This window comes from Epinephelus moara, chromosome 16 (genome assembly GCF_006386435.1).
Source record: "Epinephelus moara isolate mb chromosome 16, YSFRI_EMoa_1.0, whole genome shotgun sequence".
NCBI lineage: Eukaryota > Metazoa > Chordata > Actinopteri > Perciformes > Serranidae > Epinephelus > Epinephelus moara.
In genome coordinates this window covers 47,852,817-47,876,626 of record NC_065521.1, presented here as the reverse complement: position 1 = coordinate 47,876,626, position 23,810 = coordinate 47,852,817, and the positions used below count along the sequence as shown (strand labels likewise).

Here is a 23,810-nt window from a genome sequence, read left to right as displayed (position 1 = left end):
CAGAAATTCTTTGTAAAATATATTTTGGTCCAAAAGCTGATTTGCAAAAATACAACATGTGCAATCATCGAGGAGATGAGGCATCATACAGGGTGAACTGTATCTACGCTGCCTTGCCAGTGTTTAGGAATGCTGTATCATGTCACTGTGTTAAGGCTAACTGCAGAAGCTACTGAAATGTAGTGTTATTGTCGACGTTTACCACAGTACTCTGGTTATCACTAAATCTCAAATGTCATCACGATACACAGACGATAGTTCTATTGTTATATCTGTCTAAGTCTTATCCTACCACAATGATTCACAGAGCGCACAGTTGTCTTTTTAATGCACAAACACTACACCATGTTCAAAAAGGAGTCTCGCCAGAGTAATGATGGAAGGGCTCATTTTCAGAAAGTGTCAAATCACACATCGACACATGAAGGTATGTCAGTAAAAAGGCAGGACTGATCCGGACATTTGGACGAGTCACTTCATTAACACGGGCCCAGCTTTGTGGGTAAATGCTCCAAGGTCAGTCACCCCACATCCTCCTTACAGGCTGTGGTAGCTGAGAGATGCAGGGCCGCCCAACATGTTTACAGGCCAAGTGATTTGATATGCTTTCCATTTAACACCACACATCTACCACAGGTTTGGAAATTAACTTCACTGCCCACCTGCCACTGTGGCCGGTGGATTCCAAACTCTACCAGCCACTCAATAGATTATTTTGGCTGGTGAGTGATGTACATCTTGCAACCACTTGCATATTTTACCAGTATTAGGCAGGTGGATGACGCTAATTTCCAACCCTTGACAAGGCTGTTCTGTACATTAACTTTTAAATTTAGCAAAGACTTTGGTGGAGATTCATTCGAATTGTGTTTCGTTGAACCGCTTGGTCACAACTGAGCTGATTTTACGGTTTGCAAAGTGCAAATCCTGCTCAGATAAAGCTTTGATCCCACACATTTGGCACACTAAAAATTCAAATGGCCTGCTTCAATAGATCAATAATAATATGCAAAGTCTAGACTACCATTATTACCATTTTTTAATACCCATCTCCATTAAAGATTATTCTAGGATTTAAGGAAAAGTTTCACATTTTAGGAACTACGTTTATTTGCTTTCTCAACAAGAGTCAGATGAGCGGACAGAAACATTGGTTATCTTAGCTTAGCATAAAGACTGGAAACAACGAAACAGCTGGCCTGGCTCTGTTTAAAGATAAAAACTCTGCCAAACAGCTCCTCTAAAGCTCACTAATTAGCATCTTATATCTTATTTGATTAATCTGTACAAAAACCAAGATGTAAAAAGTACAAGTCGTGCACATAACATCATATAAACTGCAAACTGTCGTCTTTAGAGGCTGGCAGGAGGATTTTGTTACCCTTTGACAGAGCTAGGCCAGCTGTTCCCCCCGTTTTCAGTATTTATGCTAGGCTAAACTAGCTTAGCATAGCATCTCCTGGTCCTCCTATAGCTTCACTTTATAAAGGGGATCCTGTGGAGTCTTCTACACTACAAAATCACATACTATGCACTACATATCCAACATGTGTACCATCGTTCAACAAACTATTGTTTAAATTAACCATAGCTTTATAGTAATGCATAGATATCGGATTCAAAGACGGTGCATATTCATTCCAGTGGAGTTGCTCGCCTGGTGCATAGGCCAAAAAAATGTTTTCCAGCTTCCAGGTTTAATTCCACGGTATGCGGCCCACTGAATATGCGGAGTAGTGTTTCTCCCGCTGGCCCCGCCCATGAGTTCCTATTTGACTCAAAGACTTTACAATGTGACGACAGATTTTTGAATCGCTTTGCTCAGCTTGAGGAAAGTTCTACAAATATAAAACCTCTATGGATACAAAAGTCAGAATAGAAAGATTCATAATTGACCTTGTTTGCAGTTTGAGGTGTCCTGTCAACATTTTTACAGACGTCTCTTTTATAATGGCGCTCTATGGGGAAAATGCTTTTTGGGCCACAGGGGATTCTTTTCACTGCAATACAACGAGTGGTCACTGGGAAAAATTGGTAGCAAGGGGGCCTGACATAAACAGGATGTACTGAGCTGCAATTACCTAGTTCCTGCCAGGCCTCCAGGAGGTGCACCGCGATTTGAAGCCAGTTTTCGTAATGGCGAAACAGTGGAACTTCTGGGTCACTCACACGATGCCCTGCGGCCCAAAAATATTTTATTCCATTGACTTAAATGGCAAAAGAGACGTCTGTAAATCAGTGGATACATTTGTTTGAGCATCTCAACCCCCAGGAAAATGACGTTTCACTGGCAGGATTTGGTCCCATAGCATTTGGAAAGTCTAGAAGAGCTGCACGATTAAATAATTTATTCCCATTCAAGTAAATGGAGCCCTAAAACGAATGTAGCCAGATCGGTCGGCAGAAGTCTCTAACGCGCCTTCTCTACGAGCCGCACAATACAGAAGCAGTCACCTGGGTAGTCTTATATGATGTTAGTTTTTATCATAAACTTTTGTTTGACACAAAGTTTATTTTCTGCAATATTCAAAAATCCAATATAAAAATCCCACAGGCCTTTTGATGAGGGAACCAGAGCGACGCTAACTTCCAGAAAAACGTCATCCCTGCAGCACTTAATTGCACATCAGGCTATAACCACCGTTATTCACCTCCAGAGAGGCATTTATTACTTACTGACGTTACAGAGCTGCCTCCGCCGCTGTCCGTTGTCATAAACATTGTCGTCACTACCCTACTGCATTGTGTGACATGTGTGCCAGTGTAGCGTAGTGTTTGCATACTGTAATGTCTCACCGAAAATAGGATGCTTTTCACAAAATACTGGTTTCATATGTACTAAAAAAATCTCACTTCCTGTTTCAGCCCACTAAGTAGCATGTTAGTAAGGAATTTCGGAAACAGCCACAGTCTCTATCTTCGAGTACTAACAAATCTTTCCCTTTCATTAAACATTTGCAAAGCTGATTTTTTAAGCATTTTAAATCCTGCATCGTTCACTTGCTAACAGTCTTATTTTTCACTTCCTCTGCTGCCTCATTGCTGCATATCTTGGTGTATTACTGACCCCTGTAGATCAGTGGAGCAGTGTGACACCATTAGCGAGACTATGTGCATATGCGTCCTCACGTACGAGACACAAAATGGGGACATGGATATGACTCTAAACACTACTACAGGTCAAAAACTCCACAGGAAACCTTTAACAGACACACACGGTATTGATATGAATCTTCCCATCTAACTTTTGGCAAGAAAGCAAATAAGCGCACTTTTCAAACGTGTCAAACTCCTTCGGTAAGTTTAGTTCATGCCTGGGAAACCAGAGCAAAGTGACTGACAACAAAAAAAAAAAAAAGAAAATGATATTTGATCTCGCACTGATGTGGTCTAACACTGATCAACAGCAGTTTGTTTCAATGTACCCTAATGCTCCAGAGTTATTCCATTAAAGAGTGCTTAATATCTATAAGAAACGCATCTTAAATCTTAAAAATAAATATATGCATCAGAAGTAGTACATCATGTTGCTACAATGTTAAGTAGTCTCGCCTCAGATCACCGTCTTTAAATAGCGATCTGTGTGTGCATACTATTTTTGGTCAATGGTAAAATAGACGTTTAGCTCTCAGTTGGATCGACTTATGGCGGCGCTCGTCGCCAAGTGTTACGCAAAGATGTTAAAGATGAAGTCGCGGAATCGTTTGGCGTACTGCTCGGGGTGGACTGTGGAGATTTCAGCACCGGCCTGCAACACAGAGAGAGGAGATGGAGACAAAGAGAGGTCACAAACAACATCTGTATACATCATTTCATGACATGACACAAGAGTGAACATCAAACGTTTGGCCTCTGTGCAGGTACGGCTGAGTGTTTTCAACAACCCGACGGCAGCCCCTCCACCTCTTTCCTTCCTCTCTGGCGCTACTCACCCCGTGTTTGACAGTTTTTGCTGCATGAGCGGCTTTCTTCTTGGTGTCGTACTGAGTGAGTACGTCAATCAGGCCCATGAAATAGACCTCCCTCTGAGGGGCTCCTGAGATGAAAGACAGAGAACAATCAGGGTTATTATATTGGGCTTGTACTGACAGGATTGTATTGTGACAGTCCTGATGTATCATCGAGATTAAAGCTCCCTGGTAAGAAATAAATATCAAAGCCTATTAAAGTGTATCATTATTTTCCAGATGACACAGATGATGATATTGTAACAGACATGTCGAAGACTTCAAAGGAACATTTAAAACAGATTCTGTCTTTGGACGGGCTACAAATAACGGTTCATCTGCAGGTTGTTTTCTTGATTAATCGATTAAATATTGTGTTAATAAAATGTTTGAAAATTGTTAAAGAGACGTCTTTAAATGTCTGCATCCAGTAGGTTAAACCCAAAATATATTCCATTTACGGCGATATATCACAGAGAGAAATCCTCACATTTCAGGAGTAAATTCTTAGCATTGCTGCTTATAAAGTGACTCAAACAATTATTCAATTATCAAAATAGTTGCAGATAAAACTTTTGAGGATTGGAGTAAAGGACTACAGCATGCTAACTTTTATTAGAATGATCCGCTCACATTCACACCTATGGACAATTTAGAGTCACCAATTAACCTGCATGTCTTTGGACTGTAGGAGGAAGCTGGAGTACCTGGAGGAAACCCACACTGACATGAGGAGAACATGCAAACTCTGCACAGAAGGGCTAACCCCCGATTCAAACAAGGAGCCACCTTACTGTGAGGTGACAATGCTAACCACTGCACCACTGTGCCACCCTCTGACTGCAACAGCAATATTTACATATCTCTATTGCAGCAAATATTAAAAACATATACTTGAAGATCAAGAAGAACTGACTGGCAGCTTACCAAAATGGCTGCCTAGGGCAACCTGCAGTGTTCATGTGTGGATAGGGAGAACCTTAGGCATGTAACGCGCCATTATATCCTTTGTGAAGCATAGCAGGTAAGGAGATATTTGTGGAATTGCAGACAAACCAATGAAGTGCTGGCTCTTAGGACAGGACTTTTTACATGTTGACACATAAATGTACAGTTACTCTTCGACTATACTGAGAAACAGAGGCGCCAGAATCCGCTACAGAGGTCACTGTGACATGATGCAACACTCCCACAACACGACTTCTGGTAGTAGCTTTTTTTTTTGGCTTCTGATAAGTCAACATCTTCTTCTTTTCAGCTTGGCTTTAAGGTTAGGGTGACCTCACCATCTGTCGGTTTGGCAAGCTCTCCACACCTCTTCAGTTGTGCTTTTGTGTCTTCACTTGGACGGAGATTTTTTTATAACAGTGCTTGTGTGAACAGGATTTTCTTTGAGAACAAAGGAGGAAAAACAGCCCTACCTAAAACCTGTTGTTTCAGTCCTTATCTTGAGTAATCACCTGGGCAGCTCCCGACTGCGTACACATCCACGTAAGGGTCGTACTCCCCGGGCCCCAGAGGTTTGCAGGAAGACATGTAACCAGCGATTCCCTCCGGAGAGTTGCCATAGGAGCCCACCGTAGCGCCTGGTGCCAGGCCGTTCTCCGCCTCCGGTTCTTCCTCGTTGGACACCTCCTCACCCTCCTCCTCATCCCGTTCAGCTCGACCCACGTCATGGATACCGAGCAACAGGCTGTAGTCCATGATCTTCAGTTTCACCAGAAACTGGAGGAAACAGAAGAGGGACTGCGTTAAGAAGGTTTGACAACAAGGTTCATGATTCATTGTAGGAGGAAAAGAGAACGTAATAGTTGTTTTGAAAAATTCACATAGAGAAGCTGGAACCTGTTAATTGTTTGCACTGTGCTTAAAAAATGACTTTTACAACGATCAAAATAGTTGCTGATTAATCTTTGACGAATCAAGTAATCTACAAATCATTTTATGTTCAATCAAATCATTTGATATCTAAGTTTGCCTTCTTTATTAGTAAATCAATTTTACTTCAATCCTCCTGCTGCCAAAATGGCATCACAGGAGTGGTGCGTCCTTAATGTGCTGCTGCTGCCTCTGTGTGGTGGAGGTGTGCAACAACAGTGAGGCTTCACATTAAAAGACATGTAAAAGGTCAGCTACCTCCACATCTCTGTTGAGTTTCTCCATGAATTTCTCCTTCTGCTCATCGGTCACGTACACCTTCTGCATGTTGTTCCTGAAGTCCATGTCCTTGAAGGTAGGAAGCTCTTTTACCTTTAGGAGTAAAATAAATCTTTAGCAGGACACACGGGACATAAAGAGGAGACAGCCTCACATCATGATACAAAATGGATATGAAGTGAGATGTGTCTTTTACCCTTTCTTTGTCACTTGCTTCACGAGACACCAGAGAGCCCTGCAAGAATAAACTGTTATAAATATTGTGACACAGAAACACAGAGGAGGATGAAACTGCTTCTGCTCTGAGAGAAAAAGGTAACAATGGCCTGACTCCAAACCATCTCTGGACCATTTAGAGATAACTGCTATATAACTTCCTCATTGCTTTGTGAACCAGAGATGAGAATAAGGATGTGCGTGCAGTTCCTCCTCACCTTCAGGTCGTACTTCCTGTGTACCACCAGTCTGTGACTAAACATGTTCCTCATTACGATCAGGTAGGTCTCCTCACTGTCCACGCTCACCCGGTACATGCCCAGGAACTGTGGCAGCAGGGTGCTGCCGTGACACTTGACTATGTGCTGCAGACAGGAAACAACTGTGAATTTGCATGGCAGGTAGAGAGAGTGGATTCCTTGGCATGGGCAGCCTCAGTGTTAAATATACAGGTGGTTAAATAGAGTAAAAGAGTAACAGACAGATGAAAGATTAATACGAAAACAATCTTAGAGGGGCAGTACCTCAGAATCAAAAACACATATTTTTCTTTTACCTGTAGTGCTGTTTATCAGTCTAGATTGTTTTGGTGTGAGTGGTACTCAGTTTGTGGTGCTCAAAGCGCCAAAAACAATATGTTTGAAAAACTCAGTTGCAATGTTCCTTTCCAGAAATTATGACCCGGTTACTCAAGATAATCCACAGACCTTGCTGTGAGCAGTTTCACGTAGGAACAATTTTCTTTTTACCAAACTATACCTGCAAACTGTATCATCATGCAGGAGGAAGAATGCATCTACTCATGGGAGAAACTGTAAACACTCGTGGTGTTGTCCTCGGCTGAGCTGTAAAGTTAGATAGCTCAGTTCTTAGCTAGTTCTAGAGCATGATTCCCTCTGCGCCTTGATACAGTTGGTAGGTGCATGCACCAATTCATCGGCCACATGTCGGTACAGGCTGATATTCATTTTGTTGCCTGCCATCAGCCTGTCATTCCCCTGATGGCAGTGACCGATGTTTATCCGTTGTGTTACATCAATTTTGCATAGGCTGAAAAGCAGGGCTCGAGACTAATGGTGTCACATCATCATGGAGACGATACAAAATGTGCTTGGAATGAACCGACTACTTCCCCGGGACACCTTCGGGACATAAGGACGCAGTGAACCCACTACATCATAAACAACAAATCTGAGTTGACATCAGCGGGAGGAGAGATGGTTAACGTTAGCTGCAGGCAGCCAAATTCTTATTTCAAACATCCGTATTGGTATCAACCCAGAATTTCACAATCAGTGCATCTCTAATTCCTCCATGAAACTGCTCACAACAAGGTCTGGTGATTATCTTGAGTAACCAGTTCATGATTTCTGGGAAGAGATATCACTGGTGAGGTTTTTTTAAAAATGTATTTTGGCGTTTTGAGCACCACAAGCTGAGTACCATCTAGTTCCACTATAATGGAGAGAAGGCAGACATCTCTACAGCTGATATCTCCAACATTAAGCAACTCACACCAAAACAATGTAGACTAATAAACAGCACTACAGGTGAGAGGAAAAATATGAAGTTTTTAATTTTGGGGTGGACTGTCCCTTTACAGGTTTACATCTGGTCATATTTAAAGGTCACTTTGAACGCAAAGCAATTACTGAGTGTATCCAGGTTAAACTTTGAGCCGTGCTCTGTCAGTTAAAATAGACACTAACTTCAGACTGACCTAATTCAGTGTCCCCTGAAACACACTGGGCAGAATGTAAAAAGACGCCGCTCTTCTTGTCTTAACACTGTTTTATGCATTTTTTTTTTTTAAATTTCTAACCCCTGGGCTCCTGGCACAGTGGAAAACCCCTCAACACCACAACAGACCAGGCTCTATCCCCAGCTACAGTGCCTCAGGGTTATTCTGGAGCCCTGGTGAAACCTCAGGTATCATGTTTCTGTCACTGCAACAGCAGCTCGTACTTGCTGGATGTGGCACCTGAATATTTTTGTGACACCCTGCTGGTGGAGGAGGCTCTCCTCTGGCAGGTGAGAGGAGGCAGTTGATGGCTGCTTGGGTATCAGAGGAGACACATGGCGGTCTACACCCTCCCCATGCAGCAGGGAAAGCTGGCAACAACATGGACAGCAGTAGTATACATGGGGTCTCTTTCTGTCCACCTGTGTTCAGCACACACTAAACTGGGGCTGCAGCTGATTATTACTTTCATTATTAATTAATCTGCCAATTATTTTTATCTATTGATCAATTTATCGTTTTGTATTTGAGACACCAACTAGAATTACTGCCTTGCAGTTGTGTGCCTCGGTTTACCAGTCAAGTTGCAGTTTATATCCATGTCTGTCCAGACTACGGGCTCTAGTTTCCCGGCACGGTGCAGGGTGGCGAACCCTGCGCAGAGCTAGTTTCGAGCAGCGCAACCCGAGGCGCGCTCAGTTTGGTAGTTTGGCAGACCGAGGTGCGCTGAGATGGGTGTGGTGGCGCAGCAGGGGGAGGTGTCGACAGATCCAGCTTGGCGCAGTGACAGTTTCGTGCCAAAAGGCTTCGCCGAAGGTGCGCTAAAAGCTCGCCAGCTGAAACCAGGTCTACTGTCAGCGCAGGGGGAGCGCAGCCGGTGTAAGCCGAAGTTTGGCTGACCGGCGGACAGTGCGCACACGTCACCAAAACCTCACAGGCAGGTTTCCAGAATATCAGGCACATTAACGATGCAATAAATACCCAAAAAACCACTATTCAATGCAACTATCTGCAATCAGCACATAAATGTATCTCTATATCGACTGTCCCGTCACATCTGATGTCAGATCAAAGGGGATTGGCACCGTTTGGCACGTTTGGCACGCGTAATGGAAACCCAACCTGATTTGATTAACACAGCTGCAAACTAATGAGTTCACATCCCTCTCAGCCAACCACAAACAGCCACAGCATCAGATAGGGAGTATATATTCAGCATCTGTCATCTTAGAAAAGTCAAAAGAAAAGAAACAGAGTGAGACTGCGAGAGAGAAAGAGAGAGCGCGCACGCACGAGAGAAACGCAACATTGATTTACAATTGTGGTGACCTCCTCCCAGGCTACCTTTGCATCATCAGCCCGTGGAGGTCTGCTCGCAGTTCCGTATATTCGGACACTGCGAGCTTGGACCTCCCGGACCAAAACATCAGTTTCCTCCTGGAAGAAGTTTGGCCGTCTGACACTGCTGCTCTCTTCTGCCATGGCGAATTGAGTAAACTCTCATTACGCCTTTGCGCGGCGCATTTAAGGGCGAGGAGAGGGGCACATTTGATTGGTGCGCTGCACCTCCGCCTCGCCCAGTCTGCGAAACTAGAGGCCTACATGTTAAGTTGACCAAACGTCAGTCGACCAGAAAGGTAGTCGCAAAGATTTAATTGCTCGCAAAAAACGCAAACGCAAACATGAAACTCTATTAGGAGCTGCACCTTGTCAAAATAAATCGAAACCTCAGCAGTCAGACAGGAGTCAGGTTAATTTCCAGGGCTGGTACCTGCGGTTATTCCACAGGCTAGTTAATAACATGTCGGGCAGGAAATCCAAAGTGTGGGATCGTTTTGAGAAGGTGAAGGACGAACCCAAGGTGATATGTAAACTCATCTTCATTGGTCGACTACAAACATGACGTATCATCTGAAACATGGAAGTAGCTACATGCCCATTAGCCCACAGCGTCATTAACAGGCAGCACAAAATTGAAGACATGATTCCTGTGAATAATTTCAAGTGAGAAACATGCTGTCTTCTCTTAGAGACTATTTTACAGAGGACTACAAAGGACTAATAGAGAGCTTCATCACATGGTGCAACGACAATAACCTGAAGCTCAATACCAGCAGAACCAATGTGCCTGTGGTGGATGACCAGAGGAACCACAGAGAACAGAAAAGTTGTCACCATGACAGAAGACAGTGCTTTAACTGTGGATGTTGTTGTACAGAAGCTACAAATTCTATAACATGAAAGCTTTACACACATCCTCAACCTCGCAGCACAAAAGAAAAATACAATGAGCACAGTCTCAAGATGGACACCCAAAACTAGTGTCACTATTTCAGTATTCGACCAAATGTCTCCCCTCTGTTCCTGAGTCATGCTGTGGAATAATGGCCATAAAAGTATTTTTGCAGAACATTATGATGTCACAGTGACCTTTGACGACGAAATTCAAACCAGTTCATCGATAAGTCTGAGGAGACATTTGTGCTAAATTTGAAGAAATTGCCTGATGGTGTTGCTGGAAAATCTCTTTCATGAGAATGAGACAGACCGACAGACAACCCCAAAACAAAATCTCCGGCCACGACTGTCGCTGGCAGGGAGGCATAAAAAGCACTACAAAAAGATGCCAATCGCAGTTTCCCAGAACCTCAGATGACCTTTTCAAAATGCTGCAAAATGTTTGTCTGTCCCAGATATTCAGTTCATGATCTCAGACAACGGAGAAAAGCAGCAAATCCTGAAACTGAGAGGCTGGAAATATTTGGCCCTCTAGCTTGAGAAGAACTTAATTTTCCAGTCGATTAGCTGTGATCTATTTATCACTGCAGCTCTACACAAAAGAAAATGACAACAGCACAACGCAGCAACACAAATGGTGCCTTCAACCCAGCATCATCGGCAGAGTCTGCAATGTGAATAATGTAGCCTGGGTGGTGCAATACGACAAAACACAAACTGCACCTTGAGATAATATTTGTTTAAAGTACATGCTTTGCCAAATCATTTATATCATGACAGCAATCCCTTTTAGTTTTCTTGCAGGTGTTTATTTAGTTGGATTCCAATCTGTTTATTTTATCTGCAAATTAGCTTTTAATTAAACATCAATCGTCTGTCATTTACAGCACTACAAAATTACATATTGTAATACATATTCTCATTTCAAATCTTTTACCACATGGATTAACACCAAACAAGAACTAAATAACTCAATTAACACTATTAATGCTTTCTGCTCAAGGTTTATAACAAAGGTTTGCACATAACTAATCCATGCCCTCCATACACTACAAGAGACTTAAGTCTGACACCCTGACACATGTCAGGTGAGTTTTTAGTCACAATTAAATTCCTTTTGAGATTATTTCCCATCTTGCTCCTGGAGAAAATCTTACACCCATCTCCCTTTAAGAAATATGACATATTAATAATGACTTATGTGTCCACAAAAACACATCGCACTAGAAACAAGATCAAAGGCGTCATATGTCGACAGTATTCTCGTCAAGTCGGCATCTATATAATCCATGAAGATAAACCAAATTTGAACAATTTGCACAATTTATCACCCAATAATATAATATAATATTCACATTCTTGGGCCTCTTTCCATGTTAATGGACTAATTAACGCATGTTAATTGCTGTTTGGTGCTGGAGACAGCGCAATTATTGATGGTTGACAACGTTCACGTCAGTATTTGCACGAGACAAGACCATAGAACAGTGATTCTCAACTCGTACAGCCACAGGGTCCAGATTTCTCCTTAGTCATTAGTTCAAGCTCCACACAGTTCGGTATATTCAGCGTCATACTTGTATTTGGCCATGTCGATGAGCTTGTTTGCTGTCTCTGTGATGCTGTTTGTTAGTCACTCACTCTACAACAGGAAACGGCACTTCAAAATAAAAGCTTGTGCTGGAAAATCCCTGTACTTAAAAAAAAGTGTGTTTGTTTATAAACTTGACAGATTCGTGAATCACTTGTGGTCCATTCAGAATGGGCCCGTGACCCACTTTGGGACCGCGACCCACCAGTTGGGAACCACTGCTATAGACTGGGTGTTTCTCAAAGTCAAGGAAGGATTCTCAAATGGCCAAATTTGAAGGACGCTACGTCATCGATCTCCACCAAGGACTGTTCCTATGTCAAGGATTAGGGATGCACCAATCCGATATCTGGATCAAATATCGGCCCCGATATCATCAAAATAGATGGATCGGGTATGGGAAAATGCAACCTATACCTGAGGCGATCCTTTCCCTTTAAATCTATTGCGACGTGAGCTATGTCATACGTCATGGAGCGAAGGAGAGAATCTGCTGTGTGGAGGTATTTCACACTATTTCAACTGCTGTTGCACAATTGTTTATTTTTGCTAAAAATAAATCGTTCATCATTGCATTAATCTGTTTCATCTTGTTTCATTTTATCTTAGGAAAGAACTGTGTAGTCATCAATGCCTGATGCCTCTAGTCTTTTCTGTTCTACATGTAAAGGTATATAGCTTTTTCGGCCAACCATGGTATCGGATCGGCATCGGGTATCCGCTGATACTCAAAGCCACCACATCGGGTTTGGTATCGAAACTGAAAAAGCTGGATCGGTGCATCTCTATCAAGGATCCTTCTGGATTTTTACCAAGGACTGAGCCCTTCTTTCAGAGAAATTCCCAGAATGCACGTGTGGATCCTCAGCTGGTATAAAATCCCCACAATGCTTTGCACACGATTTCCTGTAAGTGAAGGCAGGGCCTCTTCAATGAAACCTGCAGCAGCTTGGCAGGGTTTAAATGAATATGTAATTTACTTGGGTTAATGTCTCCACAAGTTTTTATCATACAAGCGTGAAAATACTGACAGAAACCTCATAATTTGCACTTTCCAATGTGTCCGCTGCCACATAATGAGATTTTTAAAATAATGTGATTAACATACAGTACATAAACCTAAAAAAACTTTTACAGCACATTTACAGCAGTGATGTGCCCCAAACGTTTCATTGAGCCTAGCTGTTTGTTTTTTAAAGTATAATGCAGAAATATATTCTCCCGAAAAGTCATGTGACTCTGAAAGAAACTGCTGACATTTTTTCAAAATTGTAAAACAACATTAGAGAGTGCAAAGTCCAAAATTATCACAGTACCCTTAAACCCTCTCAGTCCGCTGAGGGTTAATGACACACACCTGGGGATACTCGTTAGCCCGTCCAATGTGTGTTCACTGAATGGTAGGAAGGACTCTTGCCTTGCCTCTCTTGACTTTGAGAAACACCATCTGACTCCAAATGACGTCACCTGAGCAAGATGGCAGCGGCTATATCCGCGATATTTTAGCTTCACTTCTGCACAGTTGGGGTAAGTGGAGATCCATCGTCCATCTTTATATACGATCTATGGTCAAGACTAAAAACTCACAATAATATTATGATTGTTTGGTTTTATTGAAACATCAAGACATGAAAAAGACTGACTTAAGACAGCGCAGACTGAGCTTATGACCACCTAACACTAAACAATTGAGATCAGGGGAGCGCACCAACTGAGGTGAAACTCTCATGGTTTTATTCTGACATTGGAAATTCGAAAGTGAAATCCGTTGGAAAATTGCCAGCATTTTGTGGTTAAAACATAACTAATCTGGTCTTTAGAGGCTGTGATTGAATTATTTAAGTGCAAAAACAATTCAGAAATGTTTGTTTGAAGCTGGTCTCAAGATCAAATCCATACACCTGCCTAAAAAAACACAAAATCTCATCCTAAACACTGAATACTCATCCAAATAATGCCTCAAAGCCAAAAGTATAACAATGATAAAGCCCCCTGCAGCACAGCAGTCATATCAGGCTTAAAACTTTTAGTATTTAGTATCTCAATATTCAGTTTTTTGCAGCTGAAAAACAAAGATATTTAAGTAATTCAGTATTTCACTCGGTTAATATGAAACAGTAACACACACCTCAAAGTTAATGTTGACAAGAAAACTGATACAACAAAATGCAACCTGCAAACTGTGATGATGAATGAGGGAAACTGTGCAACGCCAACGCAGAAGCTCTGATAACAATGAGTTCATTCAGGGCCATGTGAATTAAAAAACACTCTGAAACAGAGCTGCCATTTTTCCTCATCTCCCTCCCAGTTCTATGTAGGCTGCATAACCACAGGCTGCACATTCCAATAGGAGCTCAAAGCAGCCAAAAGTTTACACAGTGGTGTGTTTAGGCCAAAGTGAGACCCAGTTTTGAAGTATCCACATGAGCGCTGATACCACGGCAGGGCAGCAAATGTGACATAAAGCCTCACAGAAACAAACAAAATAGAGGTGAAAGTGTGTCACCTCGCTCTTATCTCTCCTACAAATGTACTCTGCTATTTACATGAACACAGATGCGTCGATATGAGCATTTGCATATCTTTAATACACCAGCAATCACATAAAAGAGTGTTTGTTCCCAGCGCACAGCGGGGTTATAACCTTGATGACGAGGGATTTTGTTGTGTCTGTATTCTCAGTTTCCCCACAGGGAGGTCAGCAGTCAGGTTCACTTTGGAGAGAGGCACCTTAAAGCCACATTTAGGGTCTTGCTCAGGGACACTTCAGCAGGACAGATGTTCGCCGTCCTCGAACACGTCTTCCTTCTCACTGTATCACTGTGCTGCTCTCCGCAAGATGTATAAATCTAAAAATAGTCATATTTGGGTCGACTTCCCTCACCTAAGAGGCAGAAAAATAAAAAAAAAATCCCCCAGGAAGTGCTCATTATAGGAACTCAGGTTTTTTAGGGTTTTGGCTAACAAAAGGTCCCGACAAAGGTTAAAGAGAATGTTCTGTGAAAGTAGGACACACAGAGCCGCAGATGTGCAGCTTTATACACAGTTCAGTGAAGCAGACGGGAGGTGAGTGATCCTGGCTCTGTGTGTGATGTTACCACGTCTGGAGACCGACAGGCAAACCTTTAATGAATGACGGAGTGCGTAATTGAATGAGCAGACAGCAGTTTAACTATAGCCTGATTTTCGCGGCAGCATCAGCTGTGATTTATTCCCAAATTCATGTCACCCAGCTCTTTGCCACATCTGGGTCCAGATTTAATTCAGTTAACAACAATAATGAATAATCTTGCAGCACATGAACAAAATCTAATTCAAATCCAGGTCATGTGTGAGCTTTGAATATTGTCTAGTGATATTCTTTTCCATGAGCACACACATACTGTAGTTTTATTTCTACTCAATCACATATACATCCTCCTACTGCCCCTAATTTGCCTGATATTAGACAGAACTGTCAACTCATTACAGTGTGTTTTCATCTTCAGTCTGACATTGCGTCTACTCTAACCAATCTGCGAAGGGGAAGGGATTCAATTTTCTCTAACCAATCACTGGAGACCCACATATCCTCCTCAATCTAACATCATTTGAAGTCCACGCTGATGCACAGCCATGCCAACTTGCTAGCCTTCCTGAGGTTTTAAGAGTGGAACAGAGTACAATAAAAACAAACTAAGATGCTGGCCGATATCAGGATGATGTGGATTTAGAACGATGGCAGCGAAAATCTCACCTATAGTGCTTGCCATTATTGTTGTCATTCCTAATTGGTTCCGGCACACCGTTTGACATTAGGCTAGTTTGAGATGAAAGTTGGAAAGTGGACGAGATCGGACAGCTGCAGCAGGAGACGGTGACAGAAAGCCTAAGTAAAGTCGGACATTTTTCCAGCAGCCTACAGTCTCTACAGGAAGTGACAGAAGATCTGATGCCACTTTATTTAAAATGTTATCAGAACCAAATATCAGTTTGTTCGCAGCCTCCGAGTGTTTTAATTAATTAATAATTATGACAAAGTAGCCTATTAAAATGCTTTACAGGCGGTCTGTAATTTCTGTTCATGGTTCAACCTCCATTTTATACTAATTCTCCTGTAAATCAGCATCATATCAGTTTGACCTGTCCCCTCAACTACAGAGGCTAAATAAATTGTGTCTGACTATAAGGTTAATATTGTCAGAGGAAAAAAACACAAGACAACAGCTTTCATTAAAGATCAGTCAGATACCGTCAGGGCTTCACATCTGTACACGTTATTATAAGAATCATCACATCCCACTGACCACCAGTCTTTGTGATGCTAAATTAAAACAGTCCAATCTTAATGTACAGTAGACTCTGTATAGTTTATGATAAGTGTATTAAGTCTCTGACGACTAAACTTCATCAATATGTATTCTGTAGAATAAACCTTCAAATCAGACAAATAAAATTTAAATCTCTGAAATTCAACAAAAATAAAAAACTTTATCTAAAATGTCATCTTGTTGTGTCAACATCTAAACCAATCAGCTGTTAGATCAGGTGAGAGCCAGGTGTTTCCCATCATGCCCTGGGTCTTGCAGTTGCAGGAAAGCAACTTCAGCACCAGGCTCTAAAAACTGCGGCCAACTCAATCTCGTGAGTATCGCTGTCCACTTTTGCATGACTTCAAAAGCTGGTGGGGATGAAGTCAGACACGAATCTAGCCAGCATGCATTGTGCCGCGACCACCGGTGATCGAATCTGCACAGGCCTGGCTCATCTCAAACTAGTCTCGCGTGACCAGCCTCCCTTACATTGGAATAGGAGTCTGGGGACATTCGTCCTTCATTTTGTAATAGAAATAGGCAGGGATATCAGACCACGTGACGGCGTTGCCATAGGCACAGCACGTGTGTTACATGTAACAGAGACGTTGCAGCTCTGCAATATAGCTGAATCAAATAAAATCATATCCATTTTAATCTCTTCTTGTGATGCACTGAACACTTCCTTTTCTGTTGTACTATGGACAACAATTCGGGGAACAGCAATTCCGGTGTAGGGGTGTAAGGCAAAGCTAATCAGCCGTTGGTCGAGGAAGTACGAAAGTACACGGATTTGGATCCAATCACATCACTGCCGCTGGGAGCCAGCCTTAGTTCTATTACTACTTTCCTATGGGAATGTCCACAGACGACAGAGTCAGCCAGCGTGCTGACGTCATTGGCATCTGTGTAAGAGACTACTCTCAAACGTGCCTATTGCTTGAAAACAGCTTGGTTAATCTCAACTGTGGTGTTGATTGGCTAATTGTTAGTCCCCCAGTGGTGTTCACTGGTCGGTTTTTACTTTAATTGAGAAATCACTGTTTCATATCACGATGTCAGATGAATCGGTCAACTCGTTGGAGTAGGTGGATTCTGATGTCTGAACCCAGGCAAGCCCTGAATACTCCCTAGTGCACCACATGTGAATAAATCTGCTGTAGAAAATAGTCCCCAACAAATGCACTATTTTCCTCTTGTTTAACTAATGTTTGTTAAAAACTACAACATCCAGCTGTTTAAAGGGAATTCAGCATTACTTTTTAACAATGAAAACCAGAGCTGGGTGACACGGCCAAAAAAATAAAAGCTTGAGGATGATTGACAATTTAATTTTTATAGTAGACTAGACTAAGACCTGACTGAAATGTCCTTCATGGAAAACACCTGCACAGCGGACAAAATATATGTTACCACATATCCCAAATGCTTCAAGTAGAGCATGGACACCCAGTTTTTAAAATCAGTTTCAGCAGAGACAGAGCAAAAAACCGCAGCTGATTGTGTTTCATGACAACAGCATACTATCTGCGGACAGCTGGCTAGTTAGTGTCCGATACCCAGCAGATAGAAACAGACTGAACAAAGCAGAACCAGCAGACTTTTTAGTCGACTCCCTTCGAGGATTCAACTCTCATGACAGGTAACGCCTCATCAACAAACAGAATGGCTCAAATCAGCTCAAATCAGCGCTCAGAGACCCTTTTCCATCTGTTCCTCTCGGAGATGCGACTGTTAGAGTCACTCGAGATAGCCAGAGTCAGCTAACCACCTGGAATCGCAACAGCCCCCAAAAACTACAGCAGGTTTAAAATAGGTTCAATTCTGTGTAGCTGTCGCTCCAGCCCTAAATTTAAGTATATATTTGTGACACATTTAAAAGATTCACAGTACAAGTCTTGAGCGCCACAGAGAGGACAGGATAATATAGACACCAAATTAACACATTGTTGGTTTTTGGTTCTTTCATGAGATTTACTGATAATGAGAAAAACAGAGAACATCGCCAGACTCTTCCTTCAACCATCCAGATCTTACCTGGTGGTACTCAGACAGGATACTGTGCATGTCTGCAACATCCTCACTAGAGATTTGCTTGATGACCAGTGTTCGGTCGTAGGAGTTGAGGAGCAGACAATCTCCCTGGTCATCGGCACTCCTCATCGGGGGGCTGCGGGTCAACGAAACCTGGAGAACATGAAGCACACGGGTAAGTGTAGGGATCAGCTACCTTCTTACTCAAATTAGAATTATTTAGAAATAATGATACATCCTTTTCGTAAATCAGACACGTACCTGATAGTCCAGATCCTCAATACCAAATCGTTCCCTTAGATTACGGAAGACTTGAGGACAGTATTCTTTGAACTTGAAATGTCCTGGAAGATTTTCTCTGCAAAACGGGAAGAGGTAGGGAAGTGAGAAGAGGCTGGCACACAAACAAATCTTTCACACACACAGAAATTTCCAATAAACCAAAACACCAGTTAAACTCTACAGTCCAACTAAGACGTCATGACTTCATCTGTTTATGAATAGCAGGAGACAAGACAGTGTCTGGTACTTCCTCATGAGTCTTATTTATTCACATTTCAACCAATCCTGCTTCAGTATTTACTCATGTCTGTGTCTTACTTGTTGAAGAGATGGTTGTTGACTTTGATCTTAGTGTTGGCTTTAAAGTCATCGGGCAGCAGCATCACAGGAACAGGCACCTGGTTGAGATCATTGATCTGAAAGATGGAAAAGGAATTGCTATAAGACGACCATTAAACAGCACATAAGTCTAAAATAGGGCTGCGAGAAACGTTAAATGTCATCAAGTGATCTTCTGTTGAGCTACAACGATTAGTAGATAATACTTTGACAGTCAATTTGAAATGCGTCTGATTATCTCCTTTCTCATTTTTGTCATCATAATCTGAATATACTGAGGGTCTGAACTGTAGACGGGACAAATCGAGCAATATGAAGATGTCACATTTGGCTTTGGGACCTTGTGTTGGGGTTTCTTTTTTTTGCAGCCCTATATTAATTCCTTGATTAACTGATTGGTCTCTAAAATGTCAGAACACACTTTAAATGTCCATCCTAGTACCCACGGTGATGTCGTCAAATGTCTTGTCTGACCAATAGGGTTGCAACAATATACTGGTTTTAAGGGTTACTGTAATATGAAATTTGACAGTTATTATGAACATTTTGCTTATCTACGGTATTAGAAAAAAAAATGCAACCAGATGGTGAATCTTACCTCCATTTTATTTCTTTTTATTTAGAACAAAGGAAACACTTAGCACATCTATTAAACAAGACAGGTGCGTTGGAGAGAGAAGACCAAAAAGTTGCAGAAGGACTCACGCACACTGTCTAACTTGCAATATATAATTAATTTGCGATGTTTTGGTACTAGATCTTCATCAGGCAAAAAAATCTGATGAAGGTCTAGTACCGAAACGTCATCCATGTTATTAAGTTTCAACTGTAATAAATCCTTTGTGCAAGCTAAAAAACCCTTATGATGTCATTCTTTTAAGGGTCATTAAAATTAATTTCAAAAACATAATAATGGATTATTAGGCAACTGTGTACGAGATATTTTATGTACTATGATGTCAGAAAGGAACAAGCTGCAAATGCTGCAGATTCATATTCTGTCGATCAACTGCAGATCTAGTCTAAACTATTTGTATTTTTGAAAGCATTATCTATAATACTGACTTGGCCTCTTCACTGACACTCAAACTGAGTGTCACCATGTACACACCTGAGACTATAACGTTAGATGGAAGACGTACTCGCATTTTTTATTAAGTAAAAAAAGCAGTAACAAGTAAAAGACCTGCACAAAAAATCTGAGTTAAAGTACTTAAGTATTAGCATTAAAATATAGGCTACTTATATTTTTTAGTATAATTACAGCTGCATTAATGTGTAAGTCATTGCAGGTGGTAAAGGTGGAGCATATTATAACTACTTTATGTACTACTGAGTAATTCTTAATAATCAATTGCAATTTATTAGTCAATGACTATTAAATCTAAACTTTTAAAGTACCTGGTAATTGATGTTAAATAGATGCAGTGGTGTAAAAAGTACAATACTAGCTTCCAAAATGTAGTGGAGCAGAAATATATGGTAGAATAAGAAGGACATGTAGCTTACAATTGTACTGAAGTAAAGTACAGTAATTTAGGAAATGAACACTGCACTTGACTCATTGAAATAGGACATTTGTTACCACTGTCCCTTACTGAATTTTGATAGCTGTTACCAATATCCATAGCATTTTAATAGCATTTTAATCAACAACTGTGACCCCATATCCAGGTGCTGCTTGTTGTTGACAGGTGTAAACGTGTGTCCAGGTGTGTCTGTGCCCCGTCAGTATATCCGGAGCACACCACCTGTCGACATGTAGCCCCAACATTAGTCTATAACTACAGTTTGATCCTGTGGTGTCACAGAATCTGCCGGGTCACAGATTTCGCTGTAACACCAGCAGCAGGCTCGCGTGCTAACAGCTAACAGCTAACTAAGCTAAGTTAGCTTGCACTGACTCACCGAGTGATTGACGCCCCACATGAAGACGCTGAGGACGGGGTCGCTGGCTCGAAACACTTTGACCTTCTGCTGCACGAAATGCTTCTTCTTCGTTTTAGTCTTCGGAGCCAGGACCACCATGGGACTGGAAGTGGCCCCGGAGTTACCGAGGGCGGCCATGACCACAGACGGGCTCTCCTTGTCCCTTGTTGGTGCGGCAGGCGGCGGTGACACCTCTTCCTGATGGCTACCGTTACTAAGCTAAACTAGCTAACGTGTCTGTCTCTGCTCCTCCCCGGGTCTCTGTCAAACACACACACACACACACACACATACACGGACACACACACCAAAGGTCACCTCTCGAGCTGTCCTGTTAAACTGACGCTATTTTTCTAACGCACACTCTCAACCTGCGGTATGAATCATTACTTCACTTCATTAATACGTGACTTCATGTTCCCAAATCATCGCTGACAGTCCTCCACCGCCCCCTCGAGCCCACCCATGTTATTATCAACCACGTGGTGAGTTTATGATTGACAGGTGACAGGGACCAATGACAGCGATACTGGGGTGTCACGTGATCGCTGGTGGGTGGGTACAGCTCTCTGACTGTGACGTCGGCACTTGGTACATTACTTCAATGGTGGAAGAAATACTGTTTTACTTGAGTAAAAGTACAGAAGTATTAATATCAGAATGTACTTTAAGTAAAAATATAAGTATATAAAATAAAAAGTACCTTTGTACTTTTACTCCAGTAAAAATGTACATCAAAATGACTTAAAATAAAAATAATAATAATAATAATAATAATAATATATATATATATATATATATATATATATATATATACATATATATATGTTTCAATCACTGCGTAAATAAAAACGTTGCAACCAGTAAAGCTGGAGCAGATTTCAACTACTTTATATACTGCTGGATGGTTTAATACATGTAAGGTATCAGTTGATTTATAGTTTGTATTAATAATTGTTCTTGTTCAGTTACATTTTAACTGAAAGCCTGCAGATGATCAATTAAAAAGCCTTAATAAGACAGTTTTACTGCATAATATGTAATATGAGGGTGAAGGTCACATTATCTGCTCCTCTATCACCTGTCAGCTGAACAGCCTGCGGACTAAAACACTACAGATGATGTGAGGTGATTAAAATTTAAAAAGCATCCAGAATGTCCGTCAAGCTATAGCTGGCTCGACCTCCTGAGCTCACATGGACTTCTGTGTTCTCTGCTCCCTCCTCGTAAGTCAATGCTGGAAATTTTTGGAAATTTGCAAGTTGAAATCGACGCAATACCTCAATAAACAGTTTTTATGGTGGCTGTGTTTGAAATCTTTAGTTTGTGTTGTTTTGAGCAGACAAAATACACACACATTCAGCACACACACAGTTTTGTAACAAACCTCAGTTGGGCTGCAAGGACACCCCTCTGTGTCGGCAGTCAATGTCTTTCACCAATGGACCATCATCCAGCACTGAGTCATACAAAGACCTAGTGAGACAAAGAAGATCAGGATGAAGCTGCAGAAACTTCATCTTTATGAACATACAGAGAAATAAAGTTTGCAGACTTTACACTAAATCAGATTCACATTAAAACGCATTCACACTGACAGACTGACCCTCTGTGTGTGAGATTCACCTGGAATCAAATCACTTGGACTTTTTCTGTCAGCGCTCAGAGGATTTATTACTGAAGGTGTCTCTTATCATAAAAAAGCTTGTCTTGGATCAGTCTATTTCATACAATAAATCTGAACTGGACACAAGTGCTCAGAGTGACACGTGTGTGGTTTTTCTTTTAGGATGAGTAAAAACATTTTATAAACTTTCCAAACATGTGAAGTGACTCATATCTCAGCTGAAATGTCTCAGAGCTGCAGAAGAGTTTTAACCTGTCAGCAGCTGCTGATGGAGCTCTCACTGATCACATACTCAAAGATATTTGAGCCCTGATTTTGACTGAAAAACTCATTTCCTTTTAAGGGATTGCTCCTCCTTAAATAAACTCAAACCATGCAGATAATACATTAAAGTAAGTCCACTGGTGCAGCAGACAGTCTCAATAGTTGGTCACTTTGAAAGGACTTTTTCCAGGTAAACCTCACTTGCTGAAGGTGTAGATAACACAGCAAGGGGGCTGTTCGGTTATCTGTTACATGGTACTTGAACCCTTAACCCTAAAAGAGGTAACTAGTAGCCTACTGTACAGTTTTATGTACTTGCACTTCACTTGAGTGTTTATATCATATGCTAATTTATGCTTCTATTCCATCACTTTACTGCTAGTGTACAGTGCCAATGTTAAGATCATTTACTTCAGTAAGAGTAGTAAACTTCTTTTACCACTGATGGATGATGATTGAGTGATGAAACTGGAAAGACAGTGAGCTTGGCTGGTTCAAACCATGCATTATCATTCTGACCGTTTGTTCTGGTGTCCTACTTTACCTGGAGGAACCCAGATGTACACAGATCTATAAATGATACAGCAGCTTTTCAACATGAGAGGAGCTTTTTAACCTCTAGGGGGCAGTATAATCCCTAAACAAAGTACAACTACTGTACATAAACCTCTGACATAAACAGAGCTGGCCACAGTTTTATATGAACCTGTATTGTTTTATGGGTGTTGGAGCAATGTGGTTTTCTACTTCCATAAAACTATTGGTGGATGTGTGAGAGACAGATAAAAAAATAAAAGGTCAATATTTGTGCTGCAGAGTTTGAGATATCCAGACTTATATGGGTAAAGAATCTCCAAACCTCCAGTTTGAAGGACAGACTTTCAGTTATAAATGTTAGAAAATTAATTCCATTTTGTTTTCTACTGTCCTTTTTACTGGTAACTGTGATACTTTGTTCAGTATCATAAAAAACAGATATCAATTTTGTAAATATAGAAGACTCCCCAAGACTAAAATATCTGTTTATGTTTGAACGACTTTGAACAAATCAGCCACTTATCTGGAGACAGCCTGGGGGATAAGAAAGACGGCGCTTTATCAAGATAATCTGTAAGTCTTTGGTAGTCTCTTCACTTGTTTGTGTTTCTTT

General features: G+C 41.4%; 1 protein-coding gene across 1 annotated transcript; it reads right to left on the bottom strand.

The window, feature by feature from the left end:
• Nucleotides 1–6: 6 nt before the first annotated feature.
• On the bottom strand, nucleotides 7–21,226 carry pip4k2ca (phosphatidylinositol-5-phosphate 4-kinase, type II, gamma a). The gene is made up of 10 exons (XM_050064479.1): nucleotides 20,749–21,226; nucleotides 18,820–18,917; nucleotides 18,481–18,577; nucleotides 18,223–18,372; nucleotides 6,539–6,685; nucleotides 6,301–6,339; nucleotides 6,084–6,197; nucleotides 5,408–5,672; nucleotides 3,933–4,036; nucleotides 7–3,748 (listed from the first exon to the last, which is right to left on the bottom strand). Exons 1-10 carry the CDS (start codon nucleotides 20,905–20,907, stop codon nucleotides 3,668–3,670), a joined length of 1,254 nt encoding a protein of 417 aa, XP_049920436.1. The 5' UTR covers nucleotides 20,908–21,226; the 3' UTR covers nucleotides 7–3,667.
• Between the last annotated feature and the right edge of the window lie 2,584 nt (nucleotides 21,227–23,810).